Raw genomic sequence first — 21,657 nt, forward strand, 5'->3', positions numbered from 1 at the left:
TAAAAGGTCTATATTTAATATTATATTTTAAATTAAAATGATAATTATATTTCAAAAACAGAAAAAAATAAGTGTTTATTATTTATTTGGTTATGTTTTCCTAGTTAATTGTAATATTGAGATTTAATAAATTGTATTCATAATTACATACACCATTAACAATTTTTTTTAATTATATAAATTTGAAGTAATATGGATTGCACAATGTACTCGACACATAATAGCCGTAGAGAATGAATATTCATTGATAGATATACATTTTACAACATAAAATAAAGGAGAAAAGCTGGAAACAAAATATCGATATGGTATCAAATTAGAAAATATATAATACTTATTTTTTTAATGATTTGTTTAATAGAATATTTATAAGTGAAACTCGTGCTTATACACTCCTGACTTATAATCTTGAATTTTAATTAATAACATGTATTGATCAACAATATTTGTTGCTCATTGTCCCGGAGCCCATCATTACGAATTTCATCAAAACGCTAAACCATACATGGAGTGGAATCCAGAACCCCATCCCAATGTTTATCGACACACTCTCGCCTGAACCAGAACCCCATCGTCGTGCTAAGAAAAGCCTTTCTAACGTTGCTGCTTCTCCTAACTACGACCTTGCCATTCTCTGTCTCGTCGCTAAACCCTCAGCTGACAGATGTGTCAGTCAATTCGCTGATATTAACTTCAAGAACCATCTTAAATCCCTATGGAGGCTGTCGTCAAATGCTCTTCCTGAAGTCGAAAAAGATCCCATTAAAACCCAAATAACCCCTCTAATGCTCTCCCCTACCCTCTTAATCCAGGATCAACTGTAATTCCGATTGGGAACCTTAATTTTCGTAGGCGTTGCTTCTTGAGCTTACGTCCATATCATTCTCTTTCTTTTATTTGTACATATTTATCAGTCCATAAAAAATGTGCAAACAAAGAACAACATATATTTTGAAAGTTTCTTTTACATAAATAAATGGGCTTAAGATAAAATATACATACAACTGGAACAGGTGTAAACTGTAATGGGCTTTTAGCCCATATTCCTTCATCCCTCCTTTTTCCTTTCGTCATTTCAAATTCTGAGTCACACGCTCCCACCTTCTCTCCGTTACTCCTCTTCCTCCTCCTCCTCCTCGCCGTCGGCCGTGCTCGGAATCCATCGATCCTTCCAACTCAGGTACGTTTATCCTTCCTGTCTTTTACTTACAACCTCCATAGATTTCGATTCTGATTTTCAATCTCTTAAATCTCATCAAAACCCTAGACTAGACATGGAGTGGAATCCACAAACCCTACAGTTTCTATCGCAATGTTTCCTCGACACACTCTCGCCTCAACCAGAACCCCGCCGCCGTGCCGAGAAAAACCTCTCCGACGCCGCCGATTCTCCTAACTACGGCCTTGCCGTTCTCCGTCTCGTCGCTGAACCTTCAGTTGACGAACAGATCCGTCAATGCGCTGCTGTCAACTTCAAAAACCATCTTAAAACTCGGTGGGTGCCTTCGTCGGCTTCCCCTATTCCCGATGCTGAAAAGGAGCAGATTAAAACTCTAATTGTCCCTCTCATGCTCTCCGCCACTCCTAAAATCCAGGCACAGCTTAGTGAAGCCTTAGCTGTGATTGGGAACCATGATTTTCCTAAGCTATGGCCGGCTTTGCTTCCTGAGCTTAGGTCTAGCCTTGAAACGGCTATCAATGCGAATGATTTTGCTTCTGTTAATGGTATCCTTGCTACTGTTAACTCATTGTTTAAGAAATTTCGCTATCAGTTTAAGAGTGATCCTATTCTGCTTGATTTGAAATATTGCTTGGATAACTTTGCTGCTCCCTTGCTGGCTACTGTTGAGAGTATTTCGGTAAAAATAAATGCTGCTGCTGGGAATGCTGCAACGCTACGTCAGCTCATTGAGGCACAGAGGCTTTGTTGTCGGGTATTTTATTCATTGAATTTTTTGGATTTGCCTGAATTTTTCGAGGATACGGCTGATAAATGGATGAATGAGTTTAAGAACTATCTCACTGTGAGGTATCCAGTTGTTGAGGATAGTGGTGCTGATGGTCTCTCACTTGTTGATGAGCTACGAGCAGCTGTTTGCGAGAATATAAGTCATTACATGGAGAAAGAGGAGGAGCTATTTCAAAAGTACTTGAGTGGGTTTGTGGAAGCTGTCTGGAGTCTTCTTGTAGTTGCGTCAGCGTCTCCAAGCCGTGAACGGTTGACTGTGACTGCAATCAAGTTTTTAACCATTGTTAGCACCAGTGTTCACCATGCGTTGTTTGCTGGGGATGACATATTGCAGCAGATTACTCAGAGTATTGTTATTCCGAATGTGATGTTGCGAGATGAGGATGAAGAGCTGTTTGAGATGAATTATGTCGAGTTTATACGGAGAGATATGGAAGGGAGTGATCTTGATACCAGGAGGAGGATTGCTTGTGAACTTCTCAAGGGGATTGCCGGAAATTACAAAGAGAAGATTACGGAAAGGGTTTCATCGCAGATTCACAATTGCTTGGCCCTGTTTGCTGAAAACCCAGCCGCTAACTGGAAATATAAGGATTGTGCCATATACTTGGTTGTTTCCCTTGCCACGAAAAAGGCAGCCGGTGCTTCAATCTCAACTGATCTTGTTGATGTTGAAAGTTTCTTCAGATCAGTTATTGTGCCAGAGTTACAGGGTCAGGATGTCAATGCTTTCCCAATGTTGAAGGCAGGTGCATTGAAGTTTTTCACCATGTTCCGGGTCCTGATTCCTAAACCTGTTTCTATGGCTCTTCTTGGTGATGTGGTCCGGTTTCTTAGTTCAGATGCTAATGTGGTTCATTCTTATGCTGCCAGTTGTATTGAGAAGCTCTTGCTTGTCAAGGACAATGGAGTCCAAGCAAGATATACGTCAATGGATATTGGTCCCATTCTTCCAATGTTGATGACAAACCTTTTTGGTGCCTTGGAGAAGCCCGAGTCGGAGGAGAATCAGTATATTATGAGGTGTATCATGCGGGTTCTTCAGATTGCTGATATATCTCCTGAGGTAGCATCTCCTTGCGTTACTGGGCTGACATCAGTTCTTAACAGGGTTTGTGAGAATCCTAAAAATCCGGTGTTTAACCATTGCCTATTTGAGGCAGTAGCTACCCTTGTTCGTAGAGCATGTGAAAAGAACCCTTCTCTTGTGCCGGCTTTTGAAACTTGCCTTTTGCCCAGCCTTCAGATGATATTGGCTAAAGAAGTAACAGAGTTCTTCCCTTACGCATTCCAGTTGTTGGCTCAACTTGTGGATTTGAACAAACCTCCTGTTCCTGCACACTACATGCAGATATTTGACATCCTATTGAGACCTGATTTGTGGAAAAAGTCTGCAAATGTCCCGGCCCTCGTACGTTTACTTCAGTCATTCCTTCAACAGGCACCAAATGAGCTTAATAGGGAAGGGAGATTAAGCCATGTGCTTGGGATATTCAACAAACTCGTTTCTTCACCGAGCACAGAAGAGCAGGGATTTTATATTCTTAACCCAGTCATTGAGAATCTTGGATATGATGTCTTAGCAGAATACATGAACCACATCTGGGCTTCCCTATTTACCCGGCTCCAAAATAGTAAAACCCCAAGGCTTGTTAGATGCCTCATTATATTTATGTCTCTCTTTCTGGTCAAACATGGCTTACAGACTCTTATGGACTCAATAAATTCTGTTCAGGCGAATTTATTTCATGTAATTTTGGGTCAGTTTTGGATACCGACTCTTAAGACTATAACTGGTTACACAGAGGTTAAGCTGAGTGCAGTTGCATCAACTAAACTACTTTGTGAATCCCCTTCACTGTTGGATCCTGCAGCTGAGGAGCTTTGGGGCAAGTTGCTGGACAGCATTGTCGCTTTGCTTTCACAGCCAGAAGAGGAAAGAGTTGAGGATGAACCAGAAGTTCCGGATTTTGCAGAAGCAACTGGTTATCAAGCCACTTTTGTTCGTCTTCACAATGCTGGTAAGAAAGAGGAGGATCCTTTAAAGGAAATCAAGGATCCGAAACACTTCTCGGTGGCTTTGTTGGCAAATACCTCTTCTCAATTCCGTGGGAGATTCCCGCCAATTATAACTAGATATCTTTCTCCTGCTAATCAAGCTGCACTTCTCCAACTGTGCAATTCGTACAATCTCTCGATAGTATGAAAAAAGAATTGTGTCAAGGTAATATTTTTATCCTGTGCCACACGTTCTGGTATTAGTTCTTTTGTTTGTATTTCATGATCTTGTGTGTTCAGATGGTACTTTCTTTATATTTACAAAAAGGAAAAAAAGAGCATTGAAGATTTTAGCATCTATCGTGCTGTGTCTTTTTTGTTCTCTGATGCCTTTTGGCTAATCTTTTCCTAATTACCTGAATTTCATGATGAGTATAATTTTCAATCTCTCTTCCACTTGTCGAATTTGTTAGTCATGCTGTAATAAGTTCTTGATGCGTTGAACGTCATGGAAATTTGTTTTGTAATTGTAGGTTTGCTTATGTGTTCTGTTACATTTTGTCTAACTTCTCCAAGCTTACCCAGATACTGACGATATAATTTACTATTATCTAGTGTTCAATATGTGTTTACTTGTCAACTTAGCATCATGCTACTTGGAGTAGATAAATGTTATTTATATGTGTTGCTGATTCTATTTGGAGTAGATAAATGTTCATCATCTATTTAGTTGTCCTTTTCAGCTAGCATGTTGTGAAGTATTTATTGGTCAATATCAAAGTGCTGCTAACTTGTGTACTTGCAAGCTGCTATTTACTTCCTATTCTTTGAACTCATTTTTCTCCATTTTGGGAGTCTGGTTTTGTTTTATTTTCACATCATGGAAATGAGAGCCATCAGCTGAACATGAGAAGGAAATAAAATGAATGGAACCTAATAGCCATCCTATTTATTTTTCAAAAGATGAAGTTAACCGTTTTGAGGTATTAGATTAAACTTACAAAGCCAACAACATTTATACTAGTAGATGAAAAGTGACATCTAACTTAGATTAAGACATTTAGTCTTGAAATAAGAGTGGATGGTTATTACTTATTAGCAATCAGCAAATTTTTTACAATCTTCATCAACCACTCTTATCACTACCAAAGATTGAATATAATTATAGCATCGTAAATTACATTGAAGGCGTTGATCTTAGCAAGTTAGTGTATCCTTGGTTGTATTAGAATGAGATCGACAAGGGAGTGAAAAGGCTGGTCTTCTGAACGACACCGAACAAATTGGGGAATGTTTATCACCGCCTCAACTTTCAAAGCTAACAAACTCACCCCAGAAGCAATTACCAGAATAAGTGAATCGCGAAGAACCTTACCAGGGTAAAAAATAGGTTTTAAATCCATTGGAGTTGAAGGTTGACAATCTTCTTGTGTGGGTTAGCTGTGCTTGGTAGGACCTGACTTTCTTGTTTGTCTTTCTTACTGGTATTATCTTCATGTTTAAGTTGCTATGTACATTTTAATTTTATTGGCGTTTCACCAATTATAGATTTTGGCATTTCAGATGTTCTGTTCTCTGATCTCGAGTAAAATGAATAATAAGTTGTATGGAAGTATTTTTTATTTACTTAACAAAGATGATGAATATTTTCCAGGATATCTACAACCCAACTTGTGGTGGTTCACCAGTTGAGTCGAGTCGAGTTGAGTCGGTCGAGCCAGCAAAAGGGTGGCGGGTTCAGTCATGGTGGTTTATTCGGCGGTTGGGATTTCATAGAGTTTTGAAGTTGGGTGCCATGGAAGATTTCCCCAATTCATGAAGATGGTAAATCCACATTTTGGTAAGATGGTGTTTTGTTTTCAAGTGTTGTGTGTGTAGCAAATGTGTGGTGTCTTTTGAATCAAAGTCATTGAGATATAATGGATACTACTTTACTACTAAACTCTTCTTATTTTAAACATTGAATGAGGAGTTGTGAACAAGAGTCCTCTCTATATTTATTTCATGATGTATTATCAAATCATAGTATCTGGTTCAAATAAAAAGGCTAAATATTGTGAGACGGTAGAAAGGGAAGGTTCATATGCATCTTTAAATGGATATTTTCAATTCTTTCATATTTACATTCTCACGATATTTAGTCTTTTTATTTGAAGCTCCCACTGTTATCATATTCATTCGATGCAAATTTGTGGTAAACCTAAAAATTTGTTTTAATTGTTTCTTTTTGTAAAATTTAAAATTATGGGTATGATTGCATTTGATTAAAAATGACGAGTCTCATATGGTTAATGGATTGTAACAGAATTTTTTTAAATGGAGATTTTTTAGACAACACATTTTTTTAAATATTTGGAGAGGTCCATTCAGTCAATTAATATTTTTATACTTTGGCTAATATTTATAATATTTTTTAAAACTCTCGTCTTTGTCTTCTCTTTTATAAGGTAAGATTCTTAGTTCATCCGACAAAGTAATTGAACCGGTGAGTGTTTACCAAAAAAGTGTTTAGTAAAAGTCTCAACATTTGAATGATTTTGTAGATTATGTGATTGTACCTACACTCTCTTTTTATGCTAAATTGTTAAGTCCTTCCGTTTATAGGATGGCTAAGGACAAATTATGAAGCCTGTAAAAAAATATTTAAATTTGCTACATTCTATTTATATCCATTGAGAAGAGAAAATAAGTTATATTCAACTCAAACTTGCAAACAATCACCTCTAACTCTAACTTACAACAATTACTGTCGATCTGCCATTGCACTAATTTGTTCGCAAAGGTCAATTAAGTACCAAGGACACAATTGTGTGCGTTAATTGTAATTTTAACGAGTGACAAATCTATAGAGACTAAAGAGTGAGAGTTGTGAGTCTTAAGCTGTGGACTATTGGTGACGTCTATTATAATTTTAAGTTGATTCAGAAGTTTTTCGGTTAATCTATTGCTTTGAGCGTTGGAGGCGTAACAAATGGTGTCACCTTTTGTACAATTTTGATGGAGTGGAAAACCTAAGTTTTCATTATTATGGTTTCTAATTCATTGCAATTAATAGTATCACAGACTAACTCATACCTTTAAGTATGAGGGACAAACAAAACAATCAATTGTAAACCACAAGGATGAAATGAAAAATAATTTGTAAATTTTAAAGACGAAAACAACAATGAATTGTTAACCATAAGGATGAAAACCGTAATTTAAAAAGTACATAGATGAACATAGCAATTCATAACATACTACATGAACGGAAAAACGTAGTTTACTCTATATTTTGTGCAATGGATATAAAATACAATGAAATTTCCTTAGAACCTAAGATTGTTTCATGCTTACAACATTTTATTAGCGGATAAGTTGCATTAAAATGAAAAGTAGGTTATTCTGGTTTTTATTTTGAAAAACCTACTTTTAAAACCTTCATTTTGATATTTTCGATGACATCTTAAACAAAAAAAATTATTATACTTTTTTTTCAAGAATGTTTTAGTTTTCAAAGTTATAATAAACATAATACAATATGTCCTAATAAAAAATATAGTATGCTCTCTTAATTGAATCCAAGATGTAATATATTTCCCAAAATAAAGCTTTTGAAAGTAAATTTCCAGAGCGGAACAAGGTATGTTCCATTTTGATCCAATTTACCAAAACGGGAAACGGTTATGTTGCGATAAAGAGAAATGAGTGACGGGTGGTCTATCACGTGAAAAAAAGAGGATGTGGGATATGTCTGTTATGAGAAATAATGAGGTATGCGATTCGCATCGTCTTGAGGCATGATAGGGATGATGTTTATTTGTTTCAATAATGCGTCTGACTGCTATTTTGTATGTTTAAGATACGAGAAACACAAGAACAGTCATATGTTCTAATACAAGAGATGAATGGTTTAATTCGAATAAAACTGAACATGACAAGTACATGGCCCATATGCTATGTTTAAGCTATTTTTAATAGCATGCATGTCCGGGCCTCTCAAATGTGAGAGAGGGATTTTTAAATACAACTCTCTAATTAATACAAACCAATCAAATGAAATATTTATAAAAATGATGAAAGTTTATTTATTATGATTTGGATATTTATGAAAGATAATTAGAGTTGATTCATTTGATTAACGTTTTAAATCAGGAAACAATCGAGATATTTATGAAAATCATATATTCGTTAGACTAGCTGAATGGCTGGTATTAATTTTTATGGTTTATATGTATTTAAAACTATATATGTGTGTGCACGCGCATGTTTACTAAATTAAAATGAATTTGAAATTATATATAAATAAATTGTATTTATATTAACTAGAAGGGTACCCGTGCAATGCAACGAGATACATCTCGATTTTAATGTTTCGTTTTATTCTGTCTCCGTCAATGTTATAATACGATTTTATGTGGTACTGAAAAAACGATAATGTTTTTTTTTGAATAAAATATAAATTTAAATGTATCATAAAATTTTGAAATCAAATTACATATTTAAAAATTCATATTTTTTGTGTAATTTCTTTAATTCTATGTTTTATTATAATTTAATTTAGATTTAATAATGAAGTCATTTATTTTTAGTTTAATAATATAATTCTTTTATAAAAATAAAATTTAGTATTTTGAATTAAATGATTATCTTAAATATATTTTAGATTTTTTTATATTTAAAATGAGATATACTTATCCATAATTTGATTACGTTTATCTGTAGTTAGTTACACAAATTCAAATACGAAGCTTTAATAAGTTGTATATAAGAACAATTTACTTGTAATCTAAAATTTTAAGTAATATGCATTAATAAATAATATTTTATGCATAAAAAATGGTTTTTAATAGTTTTTGTCAAATGTTTTATAATATGGTATAGATTTAATGGAAAAAATTATTGACAAAGTTATGTGTTTGTTTATTTTGTCACGTTTAACGATTTTTTTAATTCTTATTTTTGTTATATTTATTTTGATTACAGTGCACTTTAATTATGGTAATCAATAATTTTGTATATTTTTAAAAATTGTAACTTTAATTATCCTTTCATAAATCAGTAAATAAAATGTAGGATCAATTACAAATTTATGGAAAAATCCACGATTAAAAAATAAATTGATTTATAGATTTATAAATAAATAGGAAAGAAAAAACTAAAGTTACACATTAATAAGATGCTATAAGGTTCTAACACTCTATTGTAAACTAGGGATGGGCTTTCTATACTGTTTTCTCGAATCGAACCGATCCTGTACCGAATCGATACCGAATTCTCATATTCGGTTCAAATAATTCGTCAATTTTGGGTTTCGGTATTTGGTATTCAGTATCGTGATTACACCGAAAACCCCTGTACCGAACCGGGTAACTCAAGGGGCGTTTTGGCTATTCCAATTCCATTTTTATAAAACTAAATCATATTTATTTCTAAATAAATCCATATCTTCTCCATTTGAATTCAAAAAAACGCCCCTTGCGGTTTTGTCACACGACCAAAAAGGAAAAGGGAAAAAGAGTGCCTAAGATTGTTGAACTTTGGAGATTGATTTTTGATACATTGAACATTTGCGATTGTTGAACTTTTGAGTTTTGATTCTTGAACTTTTACGAATTGGTTTTGATTGTTTCTTTATTAACTTTAAATTTTCTGTCCTACGTGGTATTCACACCGAATTTCCAATCCCGATACCAAAAACTGAACTGGTACATTCGATTCAGTGTTTTCAGTCCTCATTTTTTGTCCAAAAAAACTTCGGATACGAGTCTGGTACGATCTTATCCATAATGTAAACCTCATAAGCATAAATATGCTTTTTTTCCCATATACACAATAGATTATTTGTCACTTTTAATAATATCATAGTTTTAGATTTGTATGTTATGTGTGTGAATTTACCGCTAAAAGCACAAACTTCGTTATGTTGTATATCAATCAATTATAATCAATATATAAAATTTTATATTATATATTAACCAACTGTACTTGATACTAACTTAACTAGTACCAACTTTTTCCTGTTGGTATATATTCGTACTGGTTTTGTACAAATTTCAAGTTACATATATAAAAACTTGTTAGTTTATTCAAAATTTGAGATTCTAGCCTTCTAGATAAAATATGTGATGTTTAACTGCAATGAATAAATTTTTCAAAAATTCAAATGTTCAAACACAAGAATTAAAGCTAAAATATTTAATATTCAATATAGAAAACATACACAAAAATTAATAAGTGATTAAATAAGTTAGTACACGATTTCCAATGTTGTGCACCAACCAAGTTTGATACAGTACTATCAACAAACTGTAATATATACCAATTTCTTTTTGTTAACCACATGTGTGAAGGACTGTTTGTGCATACTTCAACTTATTCAGGGGTCTGGGAATAGTCAGGAAAATCCCTCAAGTTGAAAAACTTCATGAGAATCAATTGATTAACATTCTCTCATGCATAACTGAATGTGATTTGTCATGAGAAAAAGCTGATGTGGGAATTGTTTATTACGAGAAAAAAGCAAGATTTGAGATTTGTAACGTTTTAAGATCAGAGGAAAGTTAAGTTTTTTTAATATAAAAAAGCGTGTGGGAGGATTACGATCGTTTGTTTCTTATGCGAGAAATAACTGACCGTTCGATTGTTTCAATGTGAAAGATAACTAGATCACATCAAACACATTTTCTAATTTATATCTGTAGCTGTTAACACCATATTCTGCATCATTATGGTATAAGTATGTATTCAACACAATAATTTATCCCCAATACATTACATCATTTTTAGCATCAAACAAATTATTATATGTAGTGAGTCTTTAACATCTTAGGAGGTCATGGTTCAAATCTCAACAAAAATGAGGAGGGCGTGTGAGTTTATTTGTTTTATTTAAAAATATTATATACTTCAAAAAAAATTATATGTATATTTTGTTTAATAAATAATGTTACACCAAATATGATGTTTTACTCTTCATAACACCATTTTGGTACATAATTTGGTGCGTTAATGTTGTGTTAGCGGAACCATACCCGTAACAAAGACTAAACTATAACCTTCCAAATGTTCTATACCAAACAAGGTAGAATGGGTGTTTCAAATTTCACCTTTGACTGACTGAATCACGCAACAATCTTCGTATTGCAACGTCTACAGTATCCTCGTGATGATGTGACATAGACATTTACCACTGTGAGACTTAAAAATAGACATTTAACCTGATTCTATAATAAAAATGGTGCATAAAATAGCGCACTTTTATTTCTCAACCCTTGGTCATTATTTCTATAGTGTAAATAGACCTTCAGATTTCTAATGTTGTCCGATTTTTGTATTACAAATTTATGGTTTTAGTAATTTATAAAAAGTATTATATCAACACTTTTTGTTGATACAACAAAAATTTGTATGAAAAATTGTTGATATAACTTCTTAATAAAAATCAAATTTGGTAAATGTTGATATTATGTCATGTTTTTCTTGTGCTTTCGAATCTGTTTTATAAAAATATGATTACTTTAACAAAAATATTGGTTATATACAAAATTTTAATTTGAGCATTAAATTGATATTAAATTATAAATTTAATATCAATATTTTGACAAGTATTTAAAAGCACAAAGAATAAGGAGTTGTTTGGCAAGTTGCTAAGTTATTGGTACAGAATGATTAAGTGGTTAGAAATATTGAGAGACTTTTATAATATAGCGCAAAATTAGATATAATTGATTGGTAATTGTTTATAATCAAATTAGGGCGCTGAATGGTTAAGGAAGACCCATTATACAAAATCATTCAGAAGGTTTTGAAATTATTAAGAGACAGATTTTTTTTACCAAATAAGATTTATCCCTTAACAATTCAAATATTGTCTCTTAATAAAACTATTAAGAGATAAACAAACCACCTCTAAGCTCATAAAATATTTGAGTCATGCATAATAAAAGTACAAACTTAATATATTATAAATAATACTTGTAAAATAATTAATAATATAACAAAAATAAAAGTATGTAACAGTTAAATACAGTCAGATTTAATAGAACAAATTTGGTTTCAACTTAAATATATATATATATATATATATATAATAATATTTAAATTTTATGTAGTAGCATTTATAATAACAATTATTTTTTTATTAATAAGTTAAATATACATGGAATAAAATAAGATAGTACGGACCAGTAAATATTAATGGAAAAAATATGACTATTTAAATATTATTTTATTAAATTTAAAAAATATTATATTAGTTAAAATAAAATATTTTATTGCATTAATTAATTTTTACTTTAGAATGGCTATTTAAGTTTTAATCCAAAATAATATTTCTAGGTATTAAATAATAATAAATATTATTTAATTGATGCTTTGTTGTTATTTTATTAATTTTTTTTGTTAATGTATAGAATTATTAATTTATAGTAATTTTTATTTAGTATTTCTACATATTTTAAGACATCCACACTTGAAAATGTGTAGACATGATTGGTGATGCGAAAAACTGTTGCGGTAGACATCTTATTAGGTTTATCAAAGAAAAACTGTTGCGGTAGACATCTTGTTAGGTTTTTAATTAATTGTTATAAGTTATTATTCATAAAACTACTCAAATATTTGATATTCTACATTATATATATTTATATATATAAAATAAGCATCAAAATAAAGTACGTTACATTTTAATACAACTTGTTCCTTTTGTTTGTTGAGATTTTTCGAGCATTAAAAAAGGTAAAAGAAAAAGTTAAATATTTGTTACAAGTTCGCAAATAAATGAGAAAATGGATTCCTTGGGGTGGCATCATTGGATTTTCACTATAAATAAAATAGTCTCTACGTGTTTCTTCATTCATACGCACCCTTGTCATTTTACACCCACATACAATTTGAGTCTGTACTTTTCATTACTCGCAATGGGCTCGTCTCACATCGGTATGCAATTAAAACGTCAATGACCATTTTTCTTATATATAATCTCAATCTTTTGTGCATTTTTTCCCATGGATTACTTTGCGTGTTATAATTTTTTGTAGGAAGTAACGATGAAGTGCAGAAGGAGCTATTTATGGCCTGTGCAGGCCCTTTCGTTAATGTTCCTGTTCAAGGAGAGAGGGTTTTCTACTTTCCTCAAGGCCACATAGAACAAGTACACTTTTGCGATGCTAATCGTCTAATCCTTATATATTTAAAGAATTTTTTAGTTATGGTATTTGTTTCTGTTGTTACAAAAAATGATGCTCGTTACAAAATTTATGCTTTCTAGGTTGATAGATTCATAAAAACTATGTCAGATTTGATTTTTTTTTTTTTACAAAAAGTTTATAAATCGTCAAATTTACTTTTAAAATTGCTCACTTGAACGCTCGAGTATAGATTCCTATGCTCATTGGATAGGAACCCGAGTCCTCACGCCCGCTTTTCTCCGCCCGAAACCCAAGAAGTTGGCGGATTTATGTCCCTAGAAGCGAGGAGTATGTCACATGTACAGAAGGAGGCTGGAATCTCTATTTCCAAAAAAAAAAAAAATTAGCAACCGATTAAGCTTGTCAAAAATTAAATTTGAATTAGAAAACGAATGATGACGACCGAAATTTAAAAATTTGGGAAATAGATTTTTGATAATTTTATACATTTTTTTTTTATTAATTACAAAATTTAGGGAATTTTGGGGACAACCATACCAACTCCACCTCTCGTTTATGTCATGTGACATGACGTAATAATTCCTAAAATATTATGTAAATTAGTAATTATAATAATTTTATATAAGATTTAATTTTTAGAACATAGAATTATAGCTGCTAAGGTTTTGTATTATAATAATTTATTTTTGTTTCTAAAGTAAAAAATTGATAATAGAAGTAGATTTGTTAATATATGTATATGGTGATTGATTTGAACAGTTTCAAGAGGAAGATTCAGCAAATCAAAAACTCATTCGACAACAATTCTCAAAACTCGACTTACCAAACAAGATGTTGTGTCGTGTTGTTGATTCTAGTTTAAAGGTATATTTTATTTAGTATATATTAAATTTTAATTTAGTAGTTAATTAATTTTATTTAATAAAAATCAGATTATAATTTAGTAATTAAATAACTTTGTTTTTATATTTTTAATGCGTATGTATTGGCTTTTGACGTAGGTTGACCATGAAACTGATGAGGTCTATGCTATCATCAAACTATGTCCGTCTCAAGAGGTGATAGATCTACATTTTGTTTATGAGTTTTATTTATATGCTAATCAATATGTATTATATATATAGATGAGTTTCCATAAGAAATTGTCATTTTTCGTTAGAAGCGTGAGAAATATGACATTCACATAATATATGTGAAAGTACCTTGAATGCGCGTAGAAGTGACCTCGTTCACATAAATTGACGAGGATACACATTCAGGTCGTGTAACCTTCACAACATGTAACATAACTTTCATACCGTGTAAGGGTACATTCATCGCACTTTTCATACTTCTCATCACAAATATTTTTCTCTAACTGTGTATATATATGTAGGAGAAGGTTAAAATAATAAAGAAAAAAAGGTTTAAAAATATATTCATATGTGAATCACTTGTAAACCTGGGAAAAAAAATCGATTTGAATATTGAACCCACGTTTGCCTACTTAACTTGTTACCAATTATTCACATATGAAGATGTATATGTGAACCCACATTTCTTTTGAAAATGGTTCTTATATTAATCATTTAATCTATTCGTGCAGTTTTAATCATTTTATCTTTCTTATTGGAACCTCCATGTACATAAATATACACACATGTATGTATGTATGTATGTATGTATGTATGTATGTATGTATGTATGTATGTATGTATGTATGTATGTATGTATGTATGTATGTATGTATGTATNTATGTATGTATGTATGTATGTATGTATGTATGTATGTATGTATGTATGTATGTATGTATGTATGTATGTATGTATGTATGTATGTATGTATGTATGTCTCCTTTTCCAATAAAGAATCACATGTTAAATTAGCTAGATAGATGTTTTCCTAGGACTCATATTATTACTATATATCATTATTGTTTATGTCTATTCAGCTACAATTTGAGTAATTTGTGATAAATGGTAGACATTTGAAGCCGGTCACAACAATCATCCACCATCAGAGGAACCAAGGTCGTCTGTTCGTTCGTTTAGCAAGATTCTAACCACATCCGATACCAACAGACACTATGCATTTTATGTGCTCAAGAAGCATGCAGAAAAATGTTTCCCCCCATTGGTAACTTGTTGAAACTTATGGCTTTTAACTTAAAAAACTTTATCTGATTATAATTTTTCTGTTATCACTTTGTAAATTTAGTGGTTTTGGATAAATTATGAGCATAAAAAACCATTAGTAAAAGAACATGGTTTATATTTTGTTGTAGGATTATTCCCAACCACAACCAACCCAAGAGTTGATTGCAAAAGACTTCCATGGACGCGCATGGAGTTTTACGCACGTCTACAGAGGTATATATATCTTTGTGCAAGTGTTGAATGTCTTTTTATTTATTTAAAAAAATACATCAAAATGTAACGAATTATTTTAGTTTTATAAGCGATGGACCTAAATTTTTTAAAGTTTGTGCACATCGTAAATCATTCAATGTATTTTTAGTTGAATTCCATCATTTTTGATAGTTTTTTTTTGTTGATTTCAAGAACTATTCCGTTTTTTGGTTGATTTCTAGAGGCTTTTTTGGAGGATATTTCGGTTTTATTGGTTTATGTCTTCCCTTGTATTTTCTAATATCTTAGAGCACCCCTCATACTTCAGCGTGTGCACCTTTTACACCCAAAAAAAAAATCTATTTACGAAATTTGGTTGAGTGGGTGCACAGGAGGTCGTTGGGGCCTTCCTATGTCCGCCCTTGTAATTCTATTTAGTGTCGCCATAGTTTTCATGTTTTCTTTTTTAATTTATACTCGTTTTCCCTGATAAACTGATTTTTAGCTTATGCGCCATCGATTGATTTTGATGCTTTCGTGTAATCAAGAATTACATTATAATTTGATGTTGACATCTATGCCATCCATAGTTATAAGATTTACTACTTTTCAGCCGAAATGAGTACAAATTGGAATGCGAAGAATTAACATTTGTTCCACTAACTGATGCATCATTATATTGACTAGGAATTAATTGAGACAAACTTCAAATCGTTTTAATGCATTTTGAAATCCTTTTTAAATATCTTATAATTATCAACGTGCGAAAACCGAAGACAATATTTTCATTTCAATTTCATTGATCTATCAGGAAGGCCCCGAAGGCATGTTATCACCCATGGGTGGAAAAAATTTGTTCGTCAAAAGGGACTAGTTGCTGGTGATGCTTTAATTTTTGCGAGGTACGTGGCTTCATTCTAATTTGATGAAACCGAATGAAATTTAGAAATTGTGTCTAAGATCAGTGTTGAAAATGAATTAGTGCATTTTTGATGTGATTGTCTTTTTGATTTTTTAAAGCCAGTGCATACAATTGGCAAAGTTTAGGTAATTGATTAACAACCAAATCGTTGATCGTTTGCAGAGGGCCAAATAATGAATTGCGTATAGGGATTAGACGTCTTGTGCAACGGATTCCTGTGATACTATCCAACGAAAGCCAAATACAAGTCCTTGCTAGCACTTCACAAGCTCTTTACAAGAATAAGGAGTTTGTCGTCTATTATAACCCGAGGTACACTTCTTATGATCAATAAAACCTCGCTTTTTAATTCAACAAACAGGACCTAAAAGATTCTGCATAAAAGTATCACACCACCTTCTGAAGCACCCACAATCAATAGTGGATCGTGGTAATAATGGCTTAGATTCGCAGGTAAATTGTTTGTCCTAAGAGAAGGTAAGCCAAATGCTAGAGGAAGTCTTGCAATAGCCACTTATCTGAATGAAAAATCATGTATCTGAATGTTTTAACATAGTGAGGTGTGAGACTTTTTCAGGGCATTCCCATTTCTTGTGGGACTTCAAAAGTATCTCAAAGCAGATGCGTATAATTTTTCGTCGGGCATGAATGTCATCATGAGATTAAAGGGAGGAAAAAATGCTGAGAATGAGAAAAGGTAACCTTTTATTTATTTTTAACCCAATAAGTTATTATATATGTGTCCATTTGCAACATTCATTGTATGTGTTTGTGTTTTATTTCATCGGAATAGAGGAGTAATTGTGGAACAGACAACTATTTCTGCGGAGTGGCCAACATCTGAATGGCGGTCGATAAAGGTTTCTTGTGAACTTGTATAATTATATGCACCCATCTAGTTTGTCGGTGTATTTATATGTATATAACTTGTTAGGTTCAATGGAATATACCATCGAGAAGATCTTTGATTCAAATGCCAGAGCGGGTGTCTGCCTGGCAACTCGAGCCTGTACTAGAGGATGTTCGCTCACATGTTGGAGAAGCATCGTCATCAAGGAATACAAGGCTTCAGATCTGTGACGATGGTCCAACGTATTGTGCTAACGCCATTTGGAATGAGTCATTGCATTCCATCCCTTCGTCATCAGTTGGCCTATCAGATAAAGGAAAAGAATGCAAGAAGCCAAAAGTGTTGAGATTGTTTGGCGTAGATATATCCGTCACGACCTCATGTTCTACTAGTGAAACAAATTAAGCTACACCAACAAGCGGTAATCTGAGAGGAACCATCCTTGGAGAAACTGGGAACATAGAGGAGAATGGTGTGATTTTGTTGGTTTTAAAAATTTTCAAGTTAGACCTGTTTGTTTTATATTTACTATTATATTATTTAAATCTCCAGAATTTAAAGTTTAAAAGCTTATTTGTATTATGTATGTGCAATATCTGAAAACTCCAACTTTTGAAATCAATAACGGAATCGATAACCAACTCGTAAGCACTTCATACATGATAAATGTTGAGTGTTGATAATACCGTAGAATACTTCATAAAAAAACAATTCAATTTATGTAACCATACATGTTCAAACATAAAATCGGGATTCTCTTTTCTGTAAGAAATTTGCATTGCATTTCCATTCTCGATTTCAATAAAATTTTACATCATGTTGCATTCTACGAATAAACAAATAATACATAAATAATTCTGGTGCTTGTTTCTGGTTCTTGAAGATACCCTCCACAACGGAAGTCATGTTTTTTCTCGAATTCAAGACGTAAAAGATGGGGAGTAAAGATGATTAAAATCGCACAATAATTTGAATATTGTAACGTCGGTTATTCAGTTAAAACATCAAAAATTTGATATCTTTGTCAATGAATTAGTATAGTAGAGTTGATTCATTATACAACTTATCTCATTTGTATAACCATTGTAACCTAATTTCAACCGCCAACTTAATCTACTGAATATGTAGTTTCACAAATATCTTGATTGTTTACTAATATAAAACGTGGATCATAATTGATGAACTTTAATCATCTTTTATAAATATTTAAATAATAATAAACGAATCATTGTCATTTTTATAAATATCTTAATTAAATAGTTTATATTTATTACAAACGAGATAAGTTGCATTTGAAATGTCGTCTTATATAGTAAACATGATTTTTTTTTTATATATATTTAAATTATGAATGTGTTCCAAGTTATAAATTGTAGTTTCTCGATTAATTGACGCAAAAACAATTAATGCTAAATTTGTTACAAAGAAAAAATATTTATTAAAAACAATATTTCTGTATTTAAAAATATTAACTAAAATATTTCAAATATATATATATATGTATTTATTCAACTTTAATTAAAAAAAAAAACAAACTTAATAAAATAAGATATCATCATATAATTGAGTTAAGAAAATCAATAAACATAAAAGTATATATACTAAATGTACATAAACATGAAAATAAAAGTAGACTAATATAAATAAGTACGTTGTTGTTACAAAAAATATACATACATCATGTTTGAAATTAAATTAATATTACATGTACAACGATCCTTGTTTTTTCTTCAATCTCAAACATTTAGCATACGGAAAACAATTCCCGTAATTTCATTTGCATTCACGATCACATGTATTGTATAAAATTTAACCATCTCCAAACTTTAAGTTTTAAATACAGACAATTGATTGAAAACATTGATAGCTTCAATATTTATTATTATAAGGATTATATTTATTAGAAATACAAATTTATTATAATTAGTATTTTTATTTAGAATATAATAATAATAATAATAATAATAATAATAATAATAATAATAAACCAGTAAATATTAAATCATTCTGTGCATTTTTTTAAATTATTTATTTATTAATCAAATCTTCTTGGATGTCTTTTCAAGTTATTTACCCAAAATCTATATAATTAATGTATTGTTTTATAGTATGAAATATAAATTTTATTATATTTTTTAATCATGAAATAAGCATATGTAAAATAATATTTTAAAATTAGTTTTCACATATTTATAATGTTCTCTTAAATAATTTGCATTTTATATAGGCTTGGGATCAGGTAAGAACTTGAAATTCATAGAAACCGTAAGAACCACTCAAAACTGAAGTGCACATCTTGATCTGACACCATGGACACAGTGACATTTTGGTAATTGAAGGGAACTTCGATGGCAAAGTTGCTGGCAAACACAGAGGTTGACATAGCTTAACCTCCGTCGAACAATTTAACACACCTTAAACTGACCATGTTAACTTAAGGTAACATGAAAATATTCAACTTTAGTATACATAACATACCTTAACAACCCTGATGAACATTCATGAAATTTGTACCTATTGTTTGTTAAGATTTTTCAAGCATTAAAAATGGCAATAAAATATGAATATATGTAATAAATTCGTGAATAAATAAGAAAATGGATTCTCCTAGTGGTTTTGTTAGATTTTCACCATAAATATCTAAATACTTGAGATGTCACATTTTAGATAAAAAAAAAGTTTTAAAAATATGTTTTTCAAATCAAAAACCAAAACGAAGTATGTTTCATTTTAGTGAAATTTATCCCTCTTCAAAGGTATTGGATGTTTCAAATTGTGTATCAAATGGCATTTGCCCTAGCGGTATATGAGTACTTGGCTTCCTAGGAGGTCGGGGGTTCAAACCTCACCAAATGTGAGGATGATGTATGAGTTTATTGTTCTATTTGTCGTATATAATTATTATATACTTCAAAAAACCAGTAGGCCATGAAGTCAACAGTTAGATGAATCCTCCGACACTCTTAAGCGAACTTGAACTTGTAACATACCTTCAAGGAGTAAATCCTAGATGTAGCTGAGTTCAAGTTGTCCTTTTTGCTTGTTAAAATTTTTCAAACATTAAAAAAATTAATAATATGTAATATATTCACAAGTAAATGAGAAAATGGATTTTTATTGTGGTCTTATTATATTTACACTATAAATATTTAAAATGTGACATTCAATATACTAAAATTTGAAAAAAGTCCACCAAGGTTTTTGCATTCATCCCTTTTGTATGTTGAGATTTTTTAAGCATTGAAAAAGGAAAATAAAATCTAAATATTTATAATAAATTTGCGAATAAATGAGAAAATGGATTCTTGTGGTGGTTTTGTTAAATTTTTAACCATAACTATTTGAATGTTTGAATGTTACATTTTAGGCATCAAAAAATATTTTGAAAGTAGGTTTTCTTAGAACAAAAACCAGAAAACAATATTTTTTTAATATAATTTCTCCCTTTTTGATAGTATTGTATATCTGGTTTAGATTGAGCGTGCACCTCAACTAATCCAATAGACCATGAATTTAACAATCAGGCAAATCATGAACTTGACTAGTAACATTTTCTCAAGATATTAGCGTTTTGAGCTACCCCTCATAGTTTAATTAGTCACTTTAGCTTGTTAACCTCTTTTTTAGCATTAAAAATGGTAATAAATTCGCGAATAAACGAGAAAATGGATTGTTCTGGTGGCCTTGTTAGATTCCACCACAAATATTTAAATGTTTGAGATGACACGTTTTAGGCACAATTTTTTTTGAAAATAGGAACCGGAAAAAAGTACGTTTCATTTTAATGCAATTTGTTTCTTTTTGATAGTATTGGATGTCCGGGCGAGATTAGGCATGCACCTCAACTAATCCAATGGGTCCTAACACTGTGTTCTCAAAACTTTTTTGACGAACGAAAATGAAAGGAAAGTAAAAAAAACCCTGTGTTCTCGAAACTTTTTTTAGGTGAGAAAGGAAATTAAGGAAATGAAAAGAAAATAATCATAAATTTCCTCTAAAAACTTTTCTTCCGGTGGGTGGAAAGGAAAGGAAAGAAATTAAAATCATTTAAAAAGATTATTTAAATTAAAAAACTATCCAACCTTTCATTATAAAAAAATATATTTTAAATGGTATATTTGTAAAAAAAATGTTTTTCCTTTTTTTTCTCTCTATCATGTTTAAGAGCATGAAAATTTATTTATTTCTTTTCCTTTCCTTTTTCAGAACACAAAAAAAAATATATTTTTTTCATCCGTTTCTTTTCTCCTCAAATTCGAGAACGCACCGTAAAGTTTACACTTTACAGTCATACAAACTCTCATGCACTCTTCAACATACTTGAACTAGTAACATTTGAGAAATAAACCAAAGATCTTAGCAGTTAAGTTATCCCTCAGGATTCAATTTGTCACTTTTGCTTGTTAACATTTGTTTGAGCATTTAAAAAAAAGGTAATGGTTGAATATCTGTAATAAAT

General features: G+C 31.3%; 2 protein-coding genes across 3 annotated transcripts; both read left to right on the top strand.

The window, feature by feature from the left end:
• The first annotated feature begins 1,110 nt into the window (after positions 1-1,110).
• Positions 1,111-5,949, top strand: LOC112526753 (exportin-2). 2 transcript variants are annotated; one of them, XM_025137163.1, is made up of 3 exons: positions 1,111-1,180; positions 1,268-4,193; positions 5,622-5,949. In XM_025137163.1, the coding sequence occupies exon 2, from the start codon at positions 1,275-1,277 to the stop codon at positions 4,173-4,175; it is 2,901 nt and encodes a 966-aa protein (XP_024992931.1). In that variant the 5' UTR covers positions 1,111-1,180; positions 1,268-1,274; the 3' UTR covers positions 4,176-4,193; positions 5,622-5,949. The 2 variants fall into 2 exon arrangements, with proteins under 2 accessions (XP_024992931.1, XP_024992932.1); XM_025137164.1 differs by having other exon boundaries at positions 1,136-1,180; positions 1,273-4,193.
• Positions 5,950-12,867: 6,918 nt separating this feature from the next.
• On the top strand, positions 12,868-17,603 carry LOC112526457 (auxin response factor 11-like). Its single transcript, XM_025136740.1, has 10 exons — positions 12,868-12,886; positions 12,988-13,100; positions 13,858-13,962; positions 14,100-14,156; positions 15,363-15,447; positions 16,238-16,328; positions 16,511-16,660; positions 16,926-17,045; positions 17,142-17,208; positions 17,283-17,603. The coding sequence occupies exons 1-10, from the start codon at positions 12,868-12,870 to the stop codon at positions 17,601-17,603; spliced, it is 1,128 nt and encodes a 375-aa protein (XP_024992508.1).
• Positions 17,604-21,657: the final 4,054 nt, after the last annotated feature.

Source organism: Cynara cardunculus, assembly GCF_001531365.2.
Source record: "Cynara cardunculus var. scolymus isolate 2C chromosome LG 14, CcrdV1, whole genome shotgun sequence".
NCBI lineage: Eukaryota > Viridiplantae > Streptophyta > Magnoliopsida > Asterales > Asteraceae > Cynara > Cynara cardunculus.